Source organism: Phalacrocorax aristotelis, chromosome 3, assembly GCF_949628215.1.
Source record: "Phalacrocorax aristotelis chromosome 3, bGulAri2.1, whole genome shotgun sequence".
Classification (NCBI taxonomy): domain Eukaryota; kingdom Metazoa; phylum Chordata; class Aves; order Suliformes; family Phalacrocoracidae; genus Phalacrocorax; species Phalacrocorax aristotelis.
The window spans coordinates 55,472,674-55,497,097 of NC_134278.1; the positions used below are offsets into that span (position 1 = coordinate 55,472,674).

The 24,424-nt window shown below is 40.6% G+C and overlaps 1 protein-coding gene across 1 annotated transcript in view; it reads left to right on the plus strand.

Annotated features, from left to right (window-relative positions):
• Positions 1-24,424, plus strand: part of SLC35F1 (solute carrier family 35 member F1) — a 248,668-nt gene that overhangs the window by 180,783 nt on the left and 43,461 nt on the right. Inside the window, exon 3 of the mRNA XM_075087513.1 lies at positions 17,254-17,381. Within this exon, the coding sequence (XP_074943614.1) occupies positions 17,254-17,381 (128 nt within the window). The remainder of the gene's footprint in view (positions 1-17,253; positions 17,382-24,424) is intronic.

A 24,424-nucleotide genomic window follows, 5' to 3' on the forward strand; every position in this document is an offset into this window, starting at 1 on the left:
TATCTTCTGTTGGAGGACAATGCAATCCAATCTGAAATTATTTTAGAGGGGACTAGGGGGAAAATAAATATTTGCATAAAACCATGTGCATACATGGTGTGCACCAGGCCAGGAGGTTTTCATTATGTTTAGTCTCTTTTAAGAAGAAGCTCAGTGGTTGCTTTCCCCTGTCAGCAGTGAGGGGAGATTCCACTTTTCTTGCAGAAGCTGGACCTGCTCTTTTCTGTTGGGGGGAGGTAAATCTGCTGGGTTTGTGAGTGTGACCATGCAGCCATGTGCCAGCTCCTGACACAGAAGGTAAAATATCTGGCTCAAGGCTGGAGCCGCCTGCTGAACAGAGTCAAATGGCAGCATGGTGGATGGTGCCAGCCTGAATTGCTTCAGGCAGGCATGTGAATATAGGATACATTCGTATTTGTATCTAGCAAAATAGGTCGGAAAAGGAAAGGTAAAGCTGCAGTGGGCGTGCAGGGAAAAAAGTACAGACGGGGAGAGTAGCATACGAGGTGAACAGGGAAAAAAGAGAGAGAGCGCATAATTATTTTGGGGGATATTTTGCATTTGAATGCTGGAATTTTCCAGAATGCAAATCAAACCAACACTTGAAAACATCTGCATATGTGTTTCCAGCTCACAAAATACTCTGATTGCAAGAGCTGTTAAAGACCTGTGGTATCAACCCCTCTTTCAAAGGAAAGTCTTTTCCAACATTAAGTCTTGATTCTTTACCTAACAGTATACTTGCAATAGTTAAAGATATCTATGACATCACAGAGTAAGATTATAAAAAATAATGTTGTGAATGATATTCTTCCTGCCTGAGTGATGCCATCCACCTTAGCCCTTCCCTCTGACAGAGTACTGCATGCTGTAAGGCAGAAGGTTTGGAGCAAGAGCTGAGAATGTAAAGCCACATCTCAGAATATACATTGTGACTAATGACGAGTTGAAATATTAATTTTAGTTTAGTTTATTTTGATACCTCTTAAGGGAAGCTTGTCTTCTTTTCAATGTCAAAGTGTCTCTATTAATGATATTTTAAAAGTGATCATGCATTAAAAGTAAGTACTTCAACTATTATATTGATAGGTTATATATCACTAGTATAAGACCATGAGTCCATCAGTCCGCATTGCTGATCCTGACCTGCTATGAAATGATTAAAAAAGTATATTAAAAATAAAACCATGAAAAATTCATTAACTAAAAATCAAAAGGACTTCTCAAACCTGTAAAACAAATATATGAGAGTTCTAATGCAAACATTTTTACGTTTTCTCCTCACTGGAGATACTATTCAATTTTCATAAAAAATGTTTTTCTAAGGAAATTTTATTGCTTTTTGACTGGTGAAATGGATGCAGAAGTCTGAATCCCAGGAAGAATTTTTCAGCCTTCCCTATTTGCAAATTATGTAAACTGGCAAGCAATTATAAATGCAATCATTTGTTTTGAAGCAGGAGTTTTTTCAGAGACATGTAAGACAGATCACAGCAGTCCTGAATAGTTATTATGGATCTTACACATTCAAGAAACACAGAATTTGGCAGCAGATGAGCCTATGTAGGTCAATATCTTGACTAAACTAGTGTACAAGAGACTATCTGCATGTGGTGGTGTTTGTGTGGCCTCTAAGTTCTGGTGCATAAATTCAAGCAGGTATGGTTGTGATATACATGTTTATGTACAGCTGGCTCACCTGTTAGGGTGTGCTTTCCTAGACCAACATACTGGAGGATTTTGTTTGTTTGTGTAAAGCTATTTTTCCAGGACGATATCTGTAATGGGTGTGTTGGATAGAAATGCAAAGGTGAGATATGTAATTATATTATACCATGGCTCTAATGTAGGTCAACTATACTGACCCATTCTGTCCAAAGTAACATCATCTCCTAAAGGAGGATTTGTGTATTTTTATGCCCAAATGTTAGAGAATCCTCTGCAGCAAAATTAAATAGAGCCAGGCATAAAGAGAGACCGAAAAATAGGAGAGGCTGTCAGGAGAGCTCTGTAGTCTTTTGCAGCCACAACACAAGACAGCACTGGTGGTTTCCATTTTTTCAGATCAAAATGGCTTGTTACTTATTCCTATCTAGAAAACAAAGCTAAATCTATACGCCTAAAACCAAAACAAATTGTTATTAACCCCATAAACAGGCCTAAATCATCCCATTGGAGTTGTCTTCTAGCTTGCTTAGAATTAGCAAAGATCGTTTATGCAAATGCTGAATATTGCCAGGCTGAAATTATTGAAGATATGTGCAAGTTATTGCATACTCATGGAAGATGGTAGAGAGCATAATGGTAAATGGATTCATTCCATAGGACCACGTAAAGCTGTCTGTGATTTTCCATGAAAACCTTGAGAGCAACACAGAGAAATGGAGAGCAGGAAAACAAAACAAAAAGAAGGGCTTTTTGAACTCCTGCTAGTGCACTTGTGGCTATAGTCAGCTACCATACTTGCTTGGGGATTGATAGAGATCTCATGATCAGCTTATAAATCACAGTGGCTCACAGATCTCTATAGGGTATTTCTGCTTCTTGCACAAGCCTAAGGTCACCGCTAGCAAAGTAGATACGGACCCCTTCCTATTCAGGTACTGCATGTATAGTTTTAACAGGAGAATGCACATGTCCAAGCAGCATAGTTTTGTCCAAGTGCTACCTTCATTCTCCTCCTCTTCCTTTGCTATCTGTCTGGCATGCTGAATTTTATACCATCAAATATTAATTGCCTCTTGGGGGTTTCTCACTAGAAGAGCTCAGCCTGGTGCTTACAACTAGAAACCCACAACTGTGTGAGCATCCCAAAGGATATAATTCACGTGGACTGCCCTGCATAAATTTCACCTGAAACCTGTGCTTACTTTACATAGTTTGTCTTACTGTCAGTGATAAAGTTGGCTGAAAGGGCTGGGCCTCCACAGCAGGAATACATTTCACAGTTTATAGACCTGCTGTAGAGGATGTGAGCTGAAACACCCAGTGCGGCTCCCACATCATGGAGAGCCCTGATTCTCTGCTGTTGTGCACTTCATGGAGCCATTACCACACTGGAGAAAGCAGGTGTAACTTGTCCTCACCCAGGTTGCATTCACTGGGCATGAGGCTGCACAAAATCAAGGTCATAATTGTAAATAATTATGAATGTGTATTTAAGTATCAAAGAATGCGAACAGATATGGGATGTTCAGTGGTGCCTTCATTCTTGTTTGATAGGCTTACAGAACCCTCGGCTTTCCTTTCTATAGTTCAGGGACCAGCAGCAGCTACTGCTTCCTTTTCCTATCAAGTTATGTGCAGGTTCATCACCTGTGAATTGTCTTCCATAAAAAAAGTTCATCCAGTTTTTCTGTACAACAAGAAGGTTTTCTTGATGCTAGGTGCCACCCAGTGTTTTACGGGAATTATTATATTAACTGCATTTCCTGAAAGCTCATTATGCTACTCCTCTCACAGTCTGGGACTGTTTTACTGTTGCTGGCAAGCAAGATTTCATAGCTATCCATCATAGCCTTTATGATGAAGTTTGAGTCTTGAACACTGAAACTGAGGTAACATCTCTTCTCTGAGAAGGTCAGACAGCCTGCTCAGGCTTTCTGACTGCCTGATCTTGTGTGATATACCTTCCTTCTGCCTGTGATGATGAGTTTTCTGAGAGAATTCGTAAGGTCTCCCCTGCTTTTGGGATGGTTTCCTCTTCCTGAAGCATTGTGCTGATGCCTTGCTCAGCACTGGATGTATCAGTATGACACTCATATATGAAATACCAAAAATGTGCTCTCTGTGCTTTGCAGCCCTCAGTGCTCTGTCGCTTGTATCAGCAGCTTGTGCTAGGAAGGTGCACTGACTCCCTTCTTTCATGCGCTGAAGAGTTGTTGCATGACTGAACTGTCCCTGGACTTCAGCTGTGGAACGGGGGGAAGGGAGAAAAAAGGTATTTAGGGTTTTGTTGGTGTAACTTAGCAGCTGAGTGTGTAAGGGGACATCCTGTTGTTGTGATACATGGTTGTAATTCACGCACTAATGGTTGGATACCTCATCAGTTGATGGAATTTCTGCTTGGATGTTAATTGGACATGCTGCAAGTTCCACTCACTCTAACCCTGCGGTATCACGTTATAGAACTTCATGTTGCAGTTATCAGCTAGAATATCTTTCTAACACATTAGTATTTCCTCTCCTAAAAAAGGACTTGGGCATATTTCTAATTAAGTGTTATTTCTCACTGTTACGGAAAGCCTACTGTGTCAATTACTGTTAAAGCACAGGCAACATGGTAAGATAAATGCAATCGAGGTATTCAGCAATTTGGTCATAGATCAGGATTCATGTAAGGGAGACACTTTTCTATAATAAGGTTGCTTGTTGCGAGTATCACTGCTTTTTTATTGCTGGAGGTTTTTTGAGTTTTGTGGCAATCAGCTGGGATCAAGAGAGGAACAGTCACTTCTCACAGCTGCTGTGACAAGTTTGTGCACCTCTCAGCGGTGTTTTCAGCTATAAGTTTTAATGAATTCTTGGTGGGGATGAGCGGAAGGCGTTTAACTTTTAGTGCACCTTGCTGAACATAATATGATGCAGTACCACACGTTACAGGAGAGTTTACATTAAGCGACTGAGAGTTTTAGAGGACAAGCACCAATTGCTGATTATTTCAGGAGAGATCTTAATACACCCTTGTGATCTACTTGCATTTACCCTGAAGCCAAAACATGGGTATTGGCTGCCTCCCCCACTGATCTCTTCTTCCCTTCCCAGGACTCACAGCTCTCCTGGGGCTGGACCCCAATGGGCCCAAAACCACCATTCTGGGAAGCATCTGCTTATGTGCTGGCCCCAGATCTTGCCCCCAGCACCAGCTCTTCCTAAATCTACACTTGGTTTTTCCAAGATGCACAGTTCAGTTTCATACTGGATGAATTACTGGGGTTTCTCTGTTATGGTAGTACAGCAAGTACCAAGTAGTCTTGGTACTTGTTACTAGTCTTTCATTGATTAAGGAACAGCACAGTGGCATTAGCTCTCCTGACGATCTAAATTACAATGCTTTTTTCTAAATATTTAATGAGATCCTGGATTTCTATCATGCTTTTTGTTGGCTGTCACCTTCTACCATGGAAAGATAATACATGTTATGTTCAGTTAATTACTTTTTAGGTAACTTTAGCATGTGCACTATCTCCAGCCATCGGCAGCACTAGATGCTTAATTCAGATTATAATAATGCTGACTGAATATCTCTCAGCTTGTACTTACCACTGCAGGTAATTTTTGCTAGACTTTTGGTGGAATGCAGATCTCCAGCTTGCTAGCATAGTATCTAACTGCTTATCGGTCTCGCTCTCAATCTCCTCGTTATTTCAGTTGCACAGCTACAATAATTAGATTCTGTATTTTTCAGTCTTCATAGGCTAGCTTGAGACTACATTAGGCAGGGACACAAAATTTCCATTGTCTGTGGATCTTGGTTTCACTTTGTATGTCACTCATTATTTTGCTCAAAAACAAGACCAGGTGAGCTTCAGTCCCTGCTACAAAGCTGCTTTGACCAATTTACTGAAGCTAAGCTGCTACACACTGAGCATTTCATTACTGTGTAATGTTCTATCTAGAGCAAAACAATATCTGAACTGTATTGCATCAGCTTACACAGCTCTCCACCTTCCTGGGTATGAGTGCACTTAGGTGCTAGTTCTGACAAACGTGCATGTGAAAGCTGGCAAAAAATACATTAAAATGTACTATTCTGACTATACATGTGCTAAAGGTGCTTCATAAACCTATAAGTTGTCCTGTTACAGAGTTTGAATCATGGAAAATTTATATTTTTCTTGTCAGAAATGCTGAAGACTTGACTCTATTGCCAACTCAGGAAGAAAGAAGTGTATACATGGTGGTTACCCAGAATGGAGGGCTGCTCTCCATCATTCCTCTTGAATCCCAGATTTCTTGCTACTTTATGTAGATATATGGATCTATAATGCTGATTTGTTTATCTTTGTTATTCGATACTAATGTTGCTAAATTTCCAAAGGTCCCATCAAGATGCCATGGTTTTAGGTACACGACACATACAACAAAGTATCACCTGCTCAAAACAACCTGTCATAAAAAAAAAAAAATATGGCCTGATTTCTAATCTTAATGGTCATTAACTTATTCAGGATTATGTGATAACAAATAGCCAGTTTCTTCAGCAGAATTGCCTATAAATGTCTAGTTGACATGGTAGCTATGTGATGCCTTATGCCAATTAAATAGCATGGTTCAGTGATGTTTCATGCTTTTAGTAACATACATCAGTAGTTAAGCTGCAAAGGATATAAACCGGGTATTTTTTAAGTACTTTTCATCATTATAGACACAACATTGAGATTTCTGGTGTGTATGACTCATGAAAGTAGAACAGAATAGAATAGAATAGAATAGAATAGAATAGAATAGAATAGAATAGAATAGAATAGAATAGAATAAAATAGAATAGAATAGAATATTTCAGTTGGAAGGGACCTGCAACAATCATCTGGTCCAACTGCCTGACCACTTTGGGGCTGACCAAAAGTTAAAGCATGTTGTTAAGGGCATTGGCCAAATGCTTCTTGAACAGTGACAGGTCTGGGGCATCAGCCACATCTCTGGAAGGCTTGTTCCAGTGTTTGACCACCCGCTCGGTAAAGAAATACCTCCTAATATCCAGCCTGAACCTCCCTTGGTGCAGCTTTGAACCATTCCCATGTGTCATATCACTGGATACCAGGGAGAAGAGCTCAGCCCCTCCCTCTCCACTTCCACTCCTCAGGAAGCTGTAGAGAGCAATGAGGTCATCCCTCGGCCTCCTTTTCTCCAAACTAGACGAACTTGGAGTCCTTAGGTGCTCCCCATAGGACACGCCTTCCAGCCCTGTCACCAGCTTTGTTCTCGTCCTCTGGATGCATTCAAGGACTTCCACATCCTTCTTAAATTGTGGGGTCCAGAACTGCACACAGTACTCAAGGTGAGGCCACATGAATGCTGAATACATAGCAGGTTAATCACCTCTCGACCAGCTGGTTATACTGTGTTTGATGCGCCCCAGGATGTGGCTTGCCCTCTTGGCTGCCAAGTCACACTGCTGACTCATATTGAGCCTGCTGTCAACCAGCACCCCCAGATCCCTTTCTGCAGAGCTGCTCTCCAGCCACTCCTCTCCCTATCATGATATAGGCAAATTATTGAATGCAACAGCTGTGGGTACTGTTTGAAGCCATTGTTTTTTCACATATTTCTATGTGCTCATGCCTGCATTTTCTCTATTCTTAATGGGGTTTACTCATGCCTTTTGGAATTCCTGCCAGGCATAAAACAAGGTGCTCATGCTGTGGCCAACAATGAAGGAGCCACAATGAGTTGGTGTGTTTTGCATCCTTCTGTTGAGCCTCTGCTGCTGGTCACCGTGGAGACAAGAAGTGTCCTGGACCGGCCCCATAATTACTTTAACTCAGTGCCAGCTCCTACATTTTCTGCTTCATGTGTAATTAGTGGCGTTTCCTGAATAATCTGTGGTTCTGATGTGAGGCTTTAACTATAACCTGTGATGGCAACACACTCCCAAAGCTTCTATATTCCTCCAGGGATAATATTTAATATTTAATTTGGAAGTTCAGCAAACCTTACTCCAGTTTGCCAACAGTGGTGTGAGGAAAGTCCCAGAAGGGGAAAAACTCTGCTAGCTTTTCCCACAGCTGCTGCCACAAATAGATGCTCCAAGAGGACTAAGTGTGTGTTTGCGGCATTTTATCACAGAAGAATACTGAAATACCTCTAGAGATCATTGAGCATCTATAAAGCCATATTTGTCTTGAGCCATCCAGCCCTAATGTATTCTGAACTCTTCGGCTGCCCCCTTGGCCCAGTGCAATGACATGAAATAGTGCTGGGTATTAGGACTTTATATATTTTCGATTAACACTACTCTGGATGAAGTTTTAATTCTGCCTGCAGTGCTTCTTTAACATCGGCTTCCCATTTACTCTGCTTTAAAATGCCCCAATGCTATTGCTAACCTAAGAAGAATTGTCATAGAATTGGAGTGTGTATGTTTCCATAGTGCTCATACCACAAAAGACAATGCTCCCATTTTCAGTTATTCACCAATAGCTTTTTTCCTTTTAATAGTACTGGCCTCTTAGTAGTCATCAGCAGATGGATTTCCTTCTTTATGGATATCTTTAGGCTTCATGTAAAAAGCAGGTTCTCTTTCATGCTTAACACATATTGTATGCAGTCCTTGCTCTGGGTAGTAGTTTGGTGAGTCCCAGAACCAGGATCACCTAATCTCTTGAGGGGTTTATGTCTGAGGGGTTGAATGAGCTGGTACGTAAGAAGATGCAGAGTCCAGACTCTGGTGTCTAGTAATTAGTGAGTTTACCCTGATCCTATACCCAGTGGTGGTGACATTAGGTTTTCTCTCTTCTGCTCAGTTACCTATTCGAGCTAAACCTGTAGGAACTAGTATCTTTGCACTCTGTTGTGCCAGATTAGATTCAAATTGGATCTGTGTGTTCAGACATTATTGATGGGGTCAGAGAAAGATATGCGCTCCTTGACTTCCTTATTCTCTTCTTACTGTCTTCTAAAGACAAGGCTAGAAATTCAACTTCAGTTGAATCTGCTTGATCTCTGGGTGGTTAATAATAATGACAATTTGCATTGTGTCTTTTTTTTTTTTACTATCTCAGGCAAATCTCATGCTTTGGGGAATAAATTTGATAGGAATCACAAATAAGAAGTAGATAATTCATTATTCATATCTGTCTGCTGGGAGAAGATTGTCACGAAGTGGGTAGGTGGCTGGGACCAACTTTTTGTAATGAGTTGATGAAAGGGAGGAAAAAGAAGAAAGCTCATGTACCCTAAATGATTCCTGTGCCTTAAACAATGAACATTATTTCTTTTAAAATTATTTGACTTTAAATAAGTCTTCTGAATATTATTAACATGCCTAAGATTATCCAGGAGGGTAAATTATTCATGCAAATTACACATTTATAAATGATATACAGAGATATATACTGATTAATTTCACTAACAATCTGGCAAATTTGAAAATTAGGTTTTTTTCTTCTGGAAACCTTTCTTTGCAGTGCTGTAAGTAGCTTCACACTGGATGAAATAGGATAAACAGTGGGAAAAAGGGCCTGACTGCAGAGTTTACAGTAAAGTAATGGGATTGCTAGCCGGTCGAGGGAGGGGATTGTCCCGCTCTGCTCTGCGCTGGTGCGGCCTCAGCTCGAGTGCTGTGTGCAGATTTGGGCGCCACAGTACATTAAGGATATAAAGCTACTAGAGAGTGTCCAGAGAAGGGCCATGAAATTTGTGAAGGGTTTAGAGGTGAAATCGTACTAGGAGAGTCTAGAGTCACTTGGTTTGTTCAGCCTGGAGAAGAGGAGACTGAGAGCAGACCTCATCGCAGTCTGCAGCTGCCTCACAAGGGGAAGAGGAGGGGCAGGCGCTGATCTCTTCTCTCTGGTGACCAATGACAGGACCCGAGGGAATGGCAGGAAGATGTGCCAGGGGAGGGTTAAGTTGGGTATTGGGAAAAGGTTCTTCCCGCAGAGGGAGGTGGAGCCGTGGAACAGGCTCCCCAGGGAGGCAGTCACGGCACTGAGCCTGACAATATTCAGGAAGCACTTGGACAACCCCTCAGAGACATGGGGTGAATTTGGGGCTGTCCTGTGCAGGGACAGGAGTTGGACTTGGTGATCCTTGTGGGTCCCTTCCAACTCAGGGCATTCTATGACTCTATGATTGTTTTGAAGTAGTTCTGTGTAAGAGTGAGCCAGATTTAACCCTGAAAACTGGCAGACTACAGTGTTAGCTCAGAGGTAACTTAAATCTGAGAGTACTGTAGATCAAAAATCAATTTTGGAAATTTCATGCATGAAGACATAAGGACATAATCAAATCTCAGGTTTGAGGGAAGGCTCCGGCTTCTCAGTGTGCTCATGTCCCTCTGCATTACAGAGGTGCAAATGCTTCTCCCGGGATGCAGTCTGCCACTTCAGGGAAGGTGCTTACCTAAGTTTAGGCTGGGAGATAAAACAACTTAAATGAAAAATCTGTGTGCTAGAAACATCACAGTGTTTTTTATCTTGACATTTTAAAGGGCTGGGAGTGTAGAGGTCTGCTTTTTGAAACAGTGCACCATTTGGAGCTTTCTTCAGGTTTTACACGATTCTTGACACGGGCTGTTTCTTGCAATACCATATGGCAGTAACTTACAGCATTGTCTGCCACCAAAGGAAAAACTATATGTAATATAGCAGGCAGGCAGGTAGAGAGAAACTGAGGCATCTGTAAAATGGCAAACAACTACTTTATTGTTGCAGTTTTAGTTGTAATTTACTCTTAAAAGTGAATTGTATGACCAGTGATTTCACTTAGTAAGAAGGCATCTAAAGATGATCCGATCAAACCACAAAACTTAGGCTGGATCAAAATCAATGCACCAGAAATGAATCCTTTCATGTTTTATGAAAACGCATGTTCAAATTCCTAGATCTGACTTCAGCTATTATGATTTACATCCAGGGCTGAACCAGACTGATTTGCAAAATCTCTAAAAGAAAATAGCATGTCTAAATACTTCGGATGAAGTTGTAATTTACTAACTGGAAAGCTACGTTACATCATGTTAATAGGCTAAGCATATTACAGAAACCTTACCTTCAGTTTGTGTTACTGCTAGAATAATCTGGAGATCAAAGGTTATATAAAGTACCTTTTTGTAAAGTGCTGGCCAAATAAATGTTAGTATGATAGGTAGCCGCACAAACATTACAGAGTTGAAACAGACAACAAAAATAAATGGAACCCCTTCAGAACTGAAAAATCCTGTTGACTGTTACTGGTAAATAAGATTTCCTTCCCAAGAAGGTGAAAACCAATGGCCATGTCATAGCTCACCCCTGGTGAGGCATGTACACAAACTCGTGTCCTGTGACTGCGTTCTACCTCAGCAGCACCACCCATTGCAGGTTTTCTTCAACACACACAGCAGGAAGACCTGCAGCCTCACTGTACACTGCATATTCACAGCAAGGGAGTGGTGACGGCTGCTGGGTTTGTTCAGTGACTGCTGTCGCCTTGTGACGAATAGGACACATGCACGATTCAGCCTGTGTCAGAGAAAGGGGTAGTTGTCCCCTGCCTGGGTCCCCTATTACTTGCTGCTCACCTCCCACAGGACTAACATTAATTTGGTCACAGGCTGCTCCAGACACAGTCTAAAAATTGATCTGAAAACCCAAAATCTTTGTTTCCAGGCAGTTCTTTGCCCTGCCGCACTGTGCGGCCTCGCAAGCACCAGTGCCGGCACAAGGCAAGCGGCAAGAACGTGTGGCCAGGAGCTGGAGGGCACGGGAGCTGCTTGCAGCAGCAAATCAAGGCTGTTATACCAGCAGCACGTCCATGGGTTCTGCAGGTTTCCCACTGCAGGGGAGGAAGCAGAAGTAGGCTCTGGGTAAGATCAGGTTGGATAAGATCAGATGTTCCGAGGAGGCAAAAGGAGCTGAGGTTATCTAGCCTCCCAAAAGGCTTACTGAAAACACAGTACAGGGCAAAAGCAGTGCAGCCTGTAAGAGGTCATCCGTAAGGTGAACACAGTATATTCAGGTATTTTGTGAAGCCAGACTGGGGGAGTATTCCTGTAAGAGAGCATTTTCTCTATTGCATAAATAATTAAGCAGTGATGGTGTTTTGCCTTTAGGCAACAGTCTTGCCATAAAGTAGTCGTCAGTAATACAAATAGATATGAGGAAATATGAAACCATTCTGGGTCAAGGATTTAAAGTCACACAGAAGAGGGACAGTTCTGAGCTTTGTGAAGAGCTGAGAGCCTTCTAAAACAGGCTTTAAGTCCCCTGAATCATCAACTTGGCCAAGCAGGATACAAGCAAGGTTTTATTGTTCAGGCATGGGAGCCTCTTGGCATAGTAATACAGAGATCTGTGTTATCCCTCACAGTATTACCCCATGTGACTGCCTCCTTCTCCTGATCCTGCAGCAGGCTGGATGACTACATTCTGTAGAGGAGGAACGTTGTTACTGGTAGTGTTCTGTATCCGTTAGACTCGCTATAATGGGTGAAAATAGAAAACAAACAAGGATCCCATAATTGTGCTTTGTAACTGAGATTCTTTTTCAAAGAAAGTGGTAATAAGTAAATTGTGCTCTAACCTTCATCCTCTGTGAGACTTCTGCCTCCTGACCATGTAGCACTTGACTCTGACGCTCCTGCTAGAGGCAGGGGAGGACCAGCATGTCCAGCAGCCCTCCCTCTTCATGCTGCCTTCCCCCTTGGAAGTCTCCTGCACACATTTAGATCTCTTCTGCTGAGCTCTGTAAAGCAGAAGTACAGCAAGCTCCTTTGATGATCTTGATCTAAGCAAGTTGTCATCTGAATTCAAAGGGAGAGACTGCAGTGGATAAAAGAGAAGCAATATGCTTATTTTCTGGTCTAGCAGTGCGGTTATTCTACCTGTGTCCCAAGCCCATACACAAATAATTGGGAATTTGCTGTCTTAATGGCTGTTGTTTTTTTTTTTTATTGTGCCTCTGCGGCTGTGTGGGTGAATGTGAAAAGATTTTTGCACATGTATATATGTATTTTTGGTAGACACTGCACAGCTAAAGCCTCTTGCAATTTTCTCTCTAATTTATTTTTAATTTTGTAACCCCTCAGGGGTAAATCCTTATTATATGATGTAAAATCATCTCTTCTACAAAGCAGCTTATTTGTTGATTTTTAATTTGAGCCATTAGAGGCAAAGCTGTAGCTTTTTTCTAAACACTGAGAGCTCCCCTGTATATATAACTGTCGAGTGTGTGTCTCACTGCAAAATTACTACAAAATATAAAACCTAAACCTATACTTCTAGAAAGGGCAAAGAGGAGGTTTGTATTTCTCTGTGTTAACAGTATGTGAGATTTCTGAATCTAAAAACATTCTTAATATGCAATGCTTTTAAATCTACATTACATTTGGATTAGGCTGAATATGAGGGCTTACATTTTCAAAAGCTTAAGTGCTGACAGAAGGTAGGGGTTTGTTTTTTGAAAGGGGATCTCCATCAAAAGATGGCACTGTCTGAAGATGGCATTACTCTGTCCACTCACGTACATGCATGTTCACTAACATCAATATGTGCTTGTTGGGTCACTGGAAATGTTGCCTTTAAGCTAACCTGCACAGTTTATGGTTTAGTATTTGTTTATGTGACTGGATGAAAGATGGTCACAGTCCTATTGAGATAATAACAACAGCACATGATCTGACATAATCTCTCTTCCCTTTACATTCAGTGGGAGAGATGTTTATTTTCAAAACACTGGTTATCTCATCCTAAACAATTCATCTGGAATATGTTAGGTGAAAAATGCTTAAAAAATTGCTTACCAGTTAGTTCAGGTGTAAGCATTTACAGTCGGTCCTTTTGGCCTACAATGCTTACAACTCAAAAGACCTGAATAATTAGTTTGCTTTGAGTTGTCATCAAGGGAAATAAGAAAACTCAGATTACTTCTTTTTGTTTTGTCTTTAATTGTGATATTTTTCCCTGACTTTGTTTTTATACAAGGATGATGTTTATTACTATTCAGGAGGTAGACTTTGGAATTAAGCTCTTTATTCCCTCTGCTTCTCATTTTAATCTTCCCAAGTTAAGTCAATCTCCGTAATTCCCATTTCACTTCTCCTTGTTGCCTCTGAATTCCCTGAGGATGCCATCTGTGATTGCTGTCCAGAGGTCCTGTCCTGCTGGCAGCCCACACCTTCTCCAGGCTGTTTCCCACTGTTACGTTCTATTGGGTCACTCTTGCAAAAGCATGACATTTAAACATGGTGGCATTATTTCATCCCCATCTCAAACCCAGGACTGCACCTGCCTCTTCCTTGATTTGTCCATAGCATTGGACTGACATTCACTGCAGCTCTTCTTTTGCCCTTCTCCAAAGAAAATCTCTCGCTTCAGGAGCAATTCATTCCCTTCTATGAATTGTGATGACAATGCAAAAAAATAGAGAGCAATTAACAATGTTAAGCATACATTGCTTTTTGCTCAGATATACCCTCAAATGGGGTCCGTCAATTTCGCTAATGCTTGTAGATCTGCACAACAGATATGTCAATGATAAATGGTAATAATAATGTGGGCAGAGGGATGCAGGTCAGAAGCCAGACCTTCCTCACACACTAAGTAACAGGAGATGCAGCAAGTGAGTGGAAGTGAAGACTAGGCCTGTTGCACAGAGAAAGGTGCGTCTCCTGCACAAGATTTTTTTCCAAGAACAAATTCTCTATTTTATTTTTTGTCATGCTGAATGCCTGTATATCTCTCTGCTTTCCACGGGGCAAGGCAAAGACACTTGCTGAGAAGCTAAACCAATGTTCAGCAGAGCTGCACAATGCTTGCATAAATTAATTTCGGCATTGCTTTTTGTTCTGCAGAGCCTTCTCAGCCGAACCTGATCCTTTGCAGTTTGGAATATCTCAGACCTATATATCAAAGATAAAATACCAACTTGCCAAACATTTTTCTTATTTCTGCCATTAGCCCAGAAAGGATTGAGAGAGCAAAAGAGAGAACTGTGTGTGTCAGTTAAAATCACAGATTTAATTTCAGTCTCTGGAAACTCTGATTTTACCTGTTAGCCAGAAGTCATGAGCATACATTCCTTTTTAAAGCTAACTTATTTGGCCACACCTGAACAGTACAGTGATCTGTGGTTGGAAACTGAGGCTGGAGAAAGCAAGCACTGGCAAACCAAAGGTACCAAAAGATTCCTTGAGGTTTCTCTATAGTCCTTGCTCAGGCAGCCTAATGCCAGTGCCAGTTCTTGAACCTGCTTCTTCTTTCTGCTTTATAGGTATCACCGAGGTTTTACTGTCAAAAAAACAGATTTAAATGGGTGTTGGAATAGAGACTGCAGTGACTCTGAGAGGTTTATACTGTCTAATAGTGTGATGCCTTTGATTTTTAAACTTTCTCTTACAATTAACAGGAAAAACTGCTCTGAAGTGTTAACTATGCCTTTCCATTGCATTGGTGGTTTTCAGCTGGTGTTTTAAAGATATTATCTGGGCAGCACAACAATTAGAGATATTGTTTCAGTACCTGGAAAGAATCTATCTGCATGTTTTACACTGGTTTTAGTAGGAATCTCAAATCTTTTTTGAAAATACCTCCCTAAATGTATTAAAAAATAAAATCTACAATATTCCTCTTTCTTCATGCTCAAATCACAGAACAAATACATAAATGTGGTCATAATTCATGTCTACAGTGCATTGTCCCTGTAATCCAGTACAAAGGGTGGTAATTTCTTTTTAGAGCATTCTCCTGTCAGTCGGTGGTAACAGGAAAGTGTGGTACAGTTGAATGTACTGACTCATTCTTATTTAGGGTCTTAAATAATTAGCCTGCTCACCACCTTGTTTCTGCTATTTCTCTGCTGCTTAGTGAGAGAAAGAAAGAGAAAGAGAAAGAGAAAGAGAAAGAGAAAGAGAAGGAAGGAAGGAAGGAAGGAAGGAAGGAAGGAAGGAAGGAAGGAAGGAAGGAAGGAAGGAAGGAAGGAAGGAAGGAAGGAAGGAAGGAAGGAAGGAAGGAAGGAAGGAAGGAAGGAAGGAAGGAAGGAAGGAAGGAAGGAAGGAAGGAAGGAAGGAAGGAGGCTTCTTAGCATTTACAGTTTTGCACTGTGTCATTATCACTGTAACAAATAATTAGGTTGTTGCCCAATAATAGCCCACTCACAGTGCGTGTGTGTGAGCATCTGTTAATGAACAAACAACAAATTCAGATGCTTGGTTCAGCTAAATACCCATTGAGGTCACTCAGTGGATGAAGATTTAATGTCCAAGATCTTGAATCAACTTCTGAAGTAATTATCTGTTTTCCTGTGATTGCATCATATAAGAGCTGAGGTAGTCCTGTGCTATAGAAAGCCTGACATTTCTGATGGTATTGCAGCGCATATATCACTGGGTCTGTTTGAACCAGAGAGCGAACACACTTGTGATGATGGAAAATGATGAGGGACAATTGAGAAGCCTGAGCAAGTTTTGGTGGCAATTGACAATAATGTTCTTTTTCTTCTGTATTTTCCACCACTCATTTTGATGATTGCAGGCGCTTAGAAAGGCTGCAGCAGCACAAACAAATCTCAGAATAGTAGTGTTTTTTTAAAAAAACTTTCAAGACAGTTCCAATTCCATTTATGGTACTTTGGCAGTACAGGTCAACCCTACTTAGATCCCCGTTTAGGCTACAGACTCTTAAAGACCTCCAGTTGTACTGTGTTCAGTCACGGTCAGCATGTCTGGCCCCTTTCACAGTGGGGTCCCATCATGTCTGGAGCTTACTGTAATGCAAATAAGTAACAGGTTTGCCCACCCTCACTAATGAGCTAGTTTCTTTTGAATGGAGAACAATAATAATCCCTAGCCTAGCATGAGGAATGCTTTGACCTTTTGAAAGTTGTGGGTTTGATCTGCTGACCATATTGTACTGTCAGTCTTTACGTGGTGGAAATTAAGTACTGGGTGATTGGCAGGGCTCCGGTAGAAGGCAGCAAACCTGTCTACTTCAGAAATCGATCCTGGGAGCAGAGCAACCTGTCACACAATATCTGTTTGTCTCAGTGCAGCCTTTCTCTAAACAAGTCTGATATTTTGAAGCTCTGGGGTCATAATAACCATCCTTGGAGAGGATCTGTAATCTGCCCAAAGGTGATGCTGTTACTCTCCTGCCCTAATACTCCGTCATATTTGCAAATACTGGTAATCTCCCACATCTGACAAAAATCTCTTGCATCATGTGTGATACAACATTTATCAGTATGTATGGAAGTATAAATGTATGTAATAAACTGCTCTATTCTTTAACATTTTATGTGTGTATATATAAAAGTAAAACTAAGAACACATTTATAGTCTGCCCAAGCTGCACTTGTTTTTCCTGGCGTTCTTTACATCTTAAGTGAGGTGACAATCTGACCCTCACATATTACTTCACCAAGCTGGCTGGTTTAACATCAATGAGACAAATAGGGTGTGTTAGTTTTCACCTCCTTGCAGTACCTTTTTATATATGGTGCTCTTTGACTACATATTGTAAATGAGAGAGATCTTCTAAATAATTTCTTTTGACAGGCAGGTATTTTGTGCATGTAAACCTAACTCTTTTACATAATTCTTCTTGTTTCTTACCACAGGAGAAGAAAACTTGCTGGCAATTTTGAAAAGGAGATGGTGGAAATACATGATCCTGGGGATAATAGATATAGAAGCCAATTACCTGGTAGTCAAAGCTTATCAATACACCACTCTCACTAGTGTACAGGTAAGGACTCAAAGGATTTTCCCTTTTGAGGTAAGATAGTAACCCCAGTGGGGTCAATGGCGCAGTGTCCATTGGCTTCAGTGCGCTAATAGCTAGTTACTGCCAGTGTCTTCTGTGTACTTCTTAACGCTGCCTCATAAGACGCAGTTTTTCATATTGCACTCTTTTTATTACTCAGTATTTTCCAAACTGTACAAAAACATACTGGCTTTCATTTTATTTTCCTGTGCTAAACCATTCATAATCACGTTTTTGGCATTATCTACTTAATTTGGTCCTTTAAGGAAATATTCTCAGATGGGCTGAAATGTTTATCTCACTTTATATTGTACTTGGGAAAAATACAAGCACTTCTTTTAGGATTCCATAATTAGATCTGAGTGCAAAAGTTGTCATTAAGTAAAATGAGTGTAGTTGTGATGAAGAAGTCTTACTTTAATTCAAGCAGTTAGATGTGTTATGTTATATAACAGCTTAACTGCAGCTATCAAGAAGTGTACTCCCTTGAAAAATTGTATGTGCAGTGAATGAAAGCTACAGTAGCGATTTCTCCAAAGATCTAACCTGTATATTTTAAATGCAAACACAAAAGAATCAGGCTTCGTCCCATTTAAGTGGAAGATTGAATAACAGAAATATTTTTAAAAGACTAGAAATTGTCTCTCTTGGAAAATCATTGCATACTTCATTGCTTCTTGTCCTAAAACAAACCTACTCCCTTTTTACATTCTCTCTAAATAACTGGGCAGCACTAGGTACTGTTCAGCGTATTTTACACCTTATTTGCCTGAAGTTTGTATTAGAGCCAGTAAAATAGAGGAGCACCGGTTAACGTTCTGCATAATCAAAGCTAATTAGGAATATCTCTCTTCCATAGTTGAAAAGTGATATTGTAAAATACTGACCTTGTTTAGCTAAATAAGAAGCAAAAATAGAAGAAAACGATGAATTCAAGGAATCTGAATGTGAGGTTTATACTAAATGTTCACAAATGCCTCTGCCATCACAATCATGGTTTGAGAATTCTTTGAAATATTCCCAGGCAATGTGATATTGCTTTTAACACTTTTCCAAATCAGATTACTCAGTATAGAGTAAAGCATAAATCCACATAAACCTGGTACTGTTTGACTTTATAGCTACTAAAAGCCTCAAAGAGAAATGCAAAAGCTGAATTGCTGCTTTTGCGTGTTCGCTCATATCCAGTAGGAATAGGAGACTGAGCAAGACGATCCAGGTCATTAAATCCCATCTCCACAGCCACCAACAAGCACGTATCAGAGGCTCGTCTGGCCAGACCCATGAAACACCTATTCCAGAAGGTGCAAACCCTCTGGCGCTTTTGCAATGAGCATGGCCTTTAGTGCAAAAGATCCAAAACTGCAGTGCAAGGAGGAAGCAGGCAGAAGAGTTCAAGGGCATTGCCTGTGTCACAGCAGGGAATTTGTTAGCTGAAAGGATCCACAGTCTCCTTTTAGAGAGAGTCTCTCTCTCCCTGAAAGAAAGAGGAAGGGTGGAACAGGAGAACTGCCATAGGACCCAGACTGTGTTGTGTCCTTTTTAGACCTCCTCCACATAAAGATGACAACAGAGTTCAGGTCTCTTTCCCATGTAGCTTGAAAGAGGGAAGAGGTAGAAGCTCAAATGCTGTCAAGCTTTTTTCCAGTAGAATGAATGCAATGTCTCCTTTTCCCATAGTTGTCCTGGACTGCTCAGATACACATGACTGGGAATACCTGTTGCATTTTAAATTCACTTCCTGCCTTAATTTGAGTAAGCTTCTAAGTATAGACAAGCCCAAAGATATGGTGAGAGTGGGATGAGTATGAGGTAATGCATTAAGGTGTTGAATCGAATGACACATTTTATGAAATGTAGCCAAACACCACCATATTTTGTTTAAAGATGAAACAGAAGAAGCTCAGGGGATTATTCAGCTTGAAACAGCATTGGTCAAAGTGCATAATGGTATGAATGAAGACTGAAGAAAGGGAAAGAAAAAGATGAAAAAGGAAGCTTTTCCTTAAATCTGATTTCTGAAGAAGCAAACAGGACTACTCTCTCAAGAGCATCTTCCAAAAGGTCTGATCTTCACTACCTGTGAGTAGTGAATAAATGTTCAGTGAGTAAATGTTCACTGACATGTACCAAAGTGTTCAGATCCTTTCAGCACTGAGACCTGAGAAATAATTACTACCTACTACAAATCAGCACGGCTTCGCCTGAAAGCTGTGGGAGCTATGCCAATGTACATGTTGACTGAGACTTGAGCCCCTCCAGTCAATTCTGGGGGATTTTATTCTCAATAGGCTTTACACCAAGGCTTTTATGATGGGCAGAATATAAGAGTTTTTAAAATTGTCACTTCAGTAAATGAGAAATCTTTCAATATTTTTGTAGTGCTGGTACATGGACCATTTCAGTAGGCAATCAGTTTTACAGCATATACTTTTTTCCCACATGGTATCTCTGCTCTGCCATGCAAAACTAACATGCGAGTGTACTGGGCTTGTGGTGCTTTTAGGCAAAAAGCATTAAGCTGCTCCCAGCAAAAAGCCAAAGTTTAACTGTAAAAATATATCTTTATTGCAATTGATTTGCAGTTCTGCTTTCACCAAACAACTCCCAAGTACTCAACACTTTTGTTTGCCAAGTAGCTTTAAACTCTTAGGACTGTCTAAGATTCTAGTTTTAAATTCCATGTTTTTTTGTAATTGACATTATCTCATTGTGGTTTCAGAAAAAGACTAAAATGGTACCCTACTTTTACCTACTGTTTCACACCCAAGTCTTTCCTATACTTTCCTTTAAAATTCCCTTTTAATTTTGGTTTGAGAAAACAAAATTTTCTAATAAACCTTTCTATATGTCTTTCACCGTACACCTTCAGAACCACAGCGAATGAGGACACGCAGGCATAAATCTGAGATGTATACAGTACCAAACCTTTACTTTTGGATGTGCTTCTGATTATTTCAAATCCTCATGTACTCTATAATTACTGTCTAAGCATGTGGCACTCAGCCCCATCATAAGACGAAAAGAAAGTACTGTGAATCCTAGAAACACATAATTTTTCCTCTTAAAAAAAAAAAACCAAAAAAACCCACAAACCTCCTTTATAAACTAAGCGACATAAAAAAATTAGATTGAAAACCAATGGACTGTTCATGTTTCAGACATCAAGGTGTAGGTCAATTGCTAAGGATTAAACCCAAGGTACCCTTTAGGTACCTGCAGTGCAATCTAGGGCCAACTAGATTTAAAAGAACAATCCAAGAAAACCACAGCTAATTGTCTACATATCTAAAATGTCATCGACATCTAACATACCCTGCTGCTCAGAGCACAATCTTGGGACATGAAAACGTTTATTTGAACAGCTCAGGTTTCTTCTTCTTCGGTAGCTTTAAGTTCTGGTTCTTTGCATGCCTGGAGTGCTCCTGTATTGATGGAGCCAGATGCCTAAATACCTGCCACCATTTTAAAATTCAAAAGCTAAGTACTCCTACGTCAAAGTACCCCTGAGGAACTCAGTCTGTTAGATATGATCTTAGCATGCCTCAAGTACGTAGAGAAAGCCTGGAGTGCTTTCCAAATTGCAAGGGTAGACCCGCCTTTTATATAAAGCCATAGCTGTTAAAACAGCAGCCCACACAAAGGGCTTGAGTTAACTCTGTCTTAGCTGGAGGGATTGAAAGTCAAGCTTCCCACAGCAATGAAAATGCTCAGGCTAGTAAGTGAAGACTAGAGGGTACATTTAAAAATTGAGTGTATACCACGTAAGAGGCACAGTAGTTTGTTGACGGATGAATTTGATATCCAAAACCACATATTTTAAGAAGTGCCAGAAATGCCAGAGGTCAGACACACTTAATGCTCTCAGACACATGTGTCCTGATTCCCAGATGGCCGCAAACTTGCAAAAAGGTCTTTAGTTTCTCTCTGATGCATTAAACTAACTTGCAGTAGGTTTTGCAGCCGCCTTGCATGTCAGCTGTAGCAGGTGCAGAAAGTGCATTAAACACTCCCCTGTACACTAGCACCTGATCCCATGGACTTTTTTAAAAAACTATTTTAATTTTCAGGACTGCTTGTGGTAATGCTTTCCATATTTATCTTAGTGGTTTTTAAAACAACCCTGGTGTAGGCCAGTGGAAGGTTTAATAACTATTCAAGAAGGGTATTTTAACTACTATTAGAGACACCTTTTACACAGCAGATAAAATTAGTTCCCCCAGAGGGAATTAACAGATTCTGAAGTTCTTGCAGTTATTTAGATCTAGATATTTAATTGTTTGAAACTACATTTTTACTTCAACTTCCCTGTACTGCATTTACAGTGTACTGCACATCCTACCCAGTCCATAATGTCTTCCACTAAGCCTGTTATGATACTAACATTTGTAACCTTTGCTGCCACGTAAGTGCTTTCTCATCATGCCAAGCTTCATTATGAGGCAGATGCCCTCTCCCTTTTCCCCCGTTGCCCCCACATTAATTTGCTTTCCTTTCTGCGAATACACTGTTCCATCCGTCTACATATTACACTGTTGTGTTGTATTCTCTAGAGGTAATGTTATTCTTTTTCTGTGTTATGACATCACATAGAAATCTGGACTATTTCTGCAATGCCTTGCCTAGTGGTACTGTAGAATATGCATACAATGTCATAAGAAATAAGGTTCTGTCAAAGAGAGCATTGTGTTTCCAAATAGTGATTTATCTGGTAATTTATTCCTTGGGCAATCAAGCCTTTGATTGGCATGATGAAAACAAAGGTAGTAAAGGCTGGGATTTATAGACACCAGGAGACAGACAATAAAACTACGATGCTGACGTTCTCAGCTACTCTTAGATCACCGTGAGGCTCAGCAGTACATCATACTTCCAATTACCTCTGGCAGTTTTCATACCTCAACAACTGCCACCAGAAAAGGAAAGGAGTCAGCAGTAAGTGCTTATTGTAGCAGTGCTGGATGGGAATAGACTTTGCTTTGTTCTTAGTCCCTGTGGACTCAATGTGTGTTGAGGCAGAAGGTTTGACACAATTTTGAAGCAAATCTGGGAGGTGAGGAGCAGGGGATTTACAATATTGAAGTTGTTGATCGACCTTGTCCAGTGCCTGCTAACATGAAATAGCTCAAAAGCAGAGATAAATTCCGCTCCTTCCCTTCCTCCCCCCATCCTATGCATTGATGATTGATCATACTTTCCTGTTTTGCTTCAGGGCAGTGAGGGAATACTGCAATGTTAATAAGGTTTGCAGAGCAGCATGTTCAGAAGTGTTGCATACTATACATTTATACTGTGAGAATCTGTGAGGTGTATCTTGCATCTGATTTATTATCACACGCCAAGTTGCTGTTCTGTCTTTTAACTGATATATACATATGGTTTGCAAACCAGCCCCTACAGTATCTTCAGTCTCTGTACATGGTTTTGGGGTCAACTGAGCTCTCAGTATCCAGAACTCCTGCCTCTAATGGCAAAATTCACCCTAAGCCAAACTTGTTGCTAACATAAATATGCAAATTCTCATTAAAGTCAATGGAGCTGTGCCCGTTACAACAGCAGAGATTTTGGCATTATGTGCCCATTTTGCATATTCTTGCAGGTGAAATGCAAAAGCAGAGGTTTTTCTGCAGGAGACATCCATAATTTTTGCTAGGCCAGGATCTAATCCCCTGCATAGTTTACAGCAACTGGTGACATAGAGAAGTTTTTAATAAGTAACCTTGAGAGGTCTTCAAAGCCCATGTCCTGTCATCTTACTTAGAGAGAAGCAAAACAGAAAATATTTTTTTTCTGCAAAAACACGTGACTGCTGTCAGAGCCGTCTGCTGTCTTAGAATGATCTTTTTCTGACAATGGTGTATAAAGTGGGAGGAGGAAGGCAATTAAAAGAAAGGCCATTTCAGTGGTCAGTTTGTTGGTAACTCTTCTTGGCATTTGAGCAGATCTTGCATAAGCACAGGGAGTTGAGAGCAGAGGAGCTCTGGGTTGGATGTGACCACCGCCTTTCATTTAACATGACTGCAGGAACTCGCTGAATTCCTTTTATGTACGTGGAAAGCTGGAGCTGTAATAATGCTTGTCTTGGGTGTTGGTGCGTGCAAGTCAGGTGTAGGTGAAGGTCTTCTAGTGAAAGTTTTGAGGGAGTTTCTGTGTCTGCAAGGAAAAAAATCCTGAGAACAGATTAAAGGAACTGGTGGGAACAGTTATAGAAACATCGGTCATGTGACCCCAAGAAAAAATTAGAGAGCTTGTAGGAAAAATACTGATTTAAAGAGGCTTCAGTCTGGGAGCAGTCTTCTGGCTTTTGTTTCTTCCATGTCATAGAAATGAAACATTTTTCCTTTTTTTTTTTTAACAAATTGATTCTTTCACCAGCCTCCCTACCTGGAGTACTCTACATTTTGGCTGGATGGAAAAACTAATAGTTTTTAAATTAGTTCTGTGATTATATAAAAACCATGCAAGAAAGTGATTAAGTTGTGATGAGATACCAAATAGAAACATGAAAGGTAAAAGCAACGCTCCTTTTTTATTTAAATTGCTGGAAATAACGCTGTCAGAAATGCTGCCAGCATCCATACCTTCCCTGCAGAAGGTTTCAGTCGCAGGGTAGCATAATTGCCATACAGTTCCCCTGGCAGCCGGCAGCCACATCTGTGAGGTTTCACATCTTGGCTGCTTTTGTGCATGTGTAACATATAGTTAAATCAAGTGTGTGTGGTATTGTGAAAGTAGTGTGAAAACTGGAATGGAAAGAGCCCTCAAATGGGCAGCAAACCCTTTCTTCCTTTGAAAAATACAAAGCAAATGTTAGAAGGTGTGCCTCTTACTGGATACAGCACTTGCTGCTGTATTAAACTTACCAGCTTGCATGCTGAAATTCAGTTAACATCACATGTACTTGACTATATAACGTTGGACAGATACAACACTGATTTTACTGATCTGGAGAGTAGGCTGAGTAGAGGGTGCAGCTGATTCTCTGCGTGATTTGCTGGAGGGCAGCGCTAATGAGAAACCCCTAA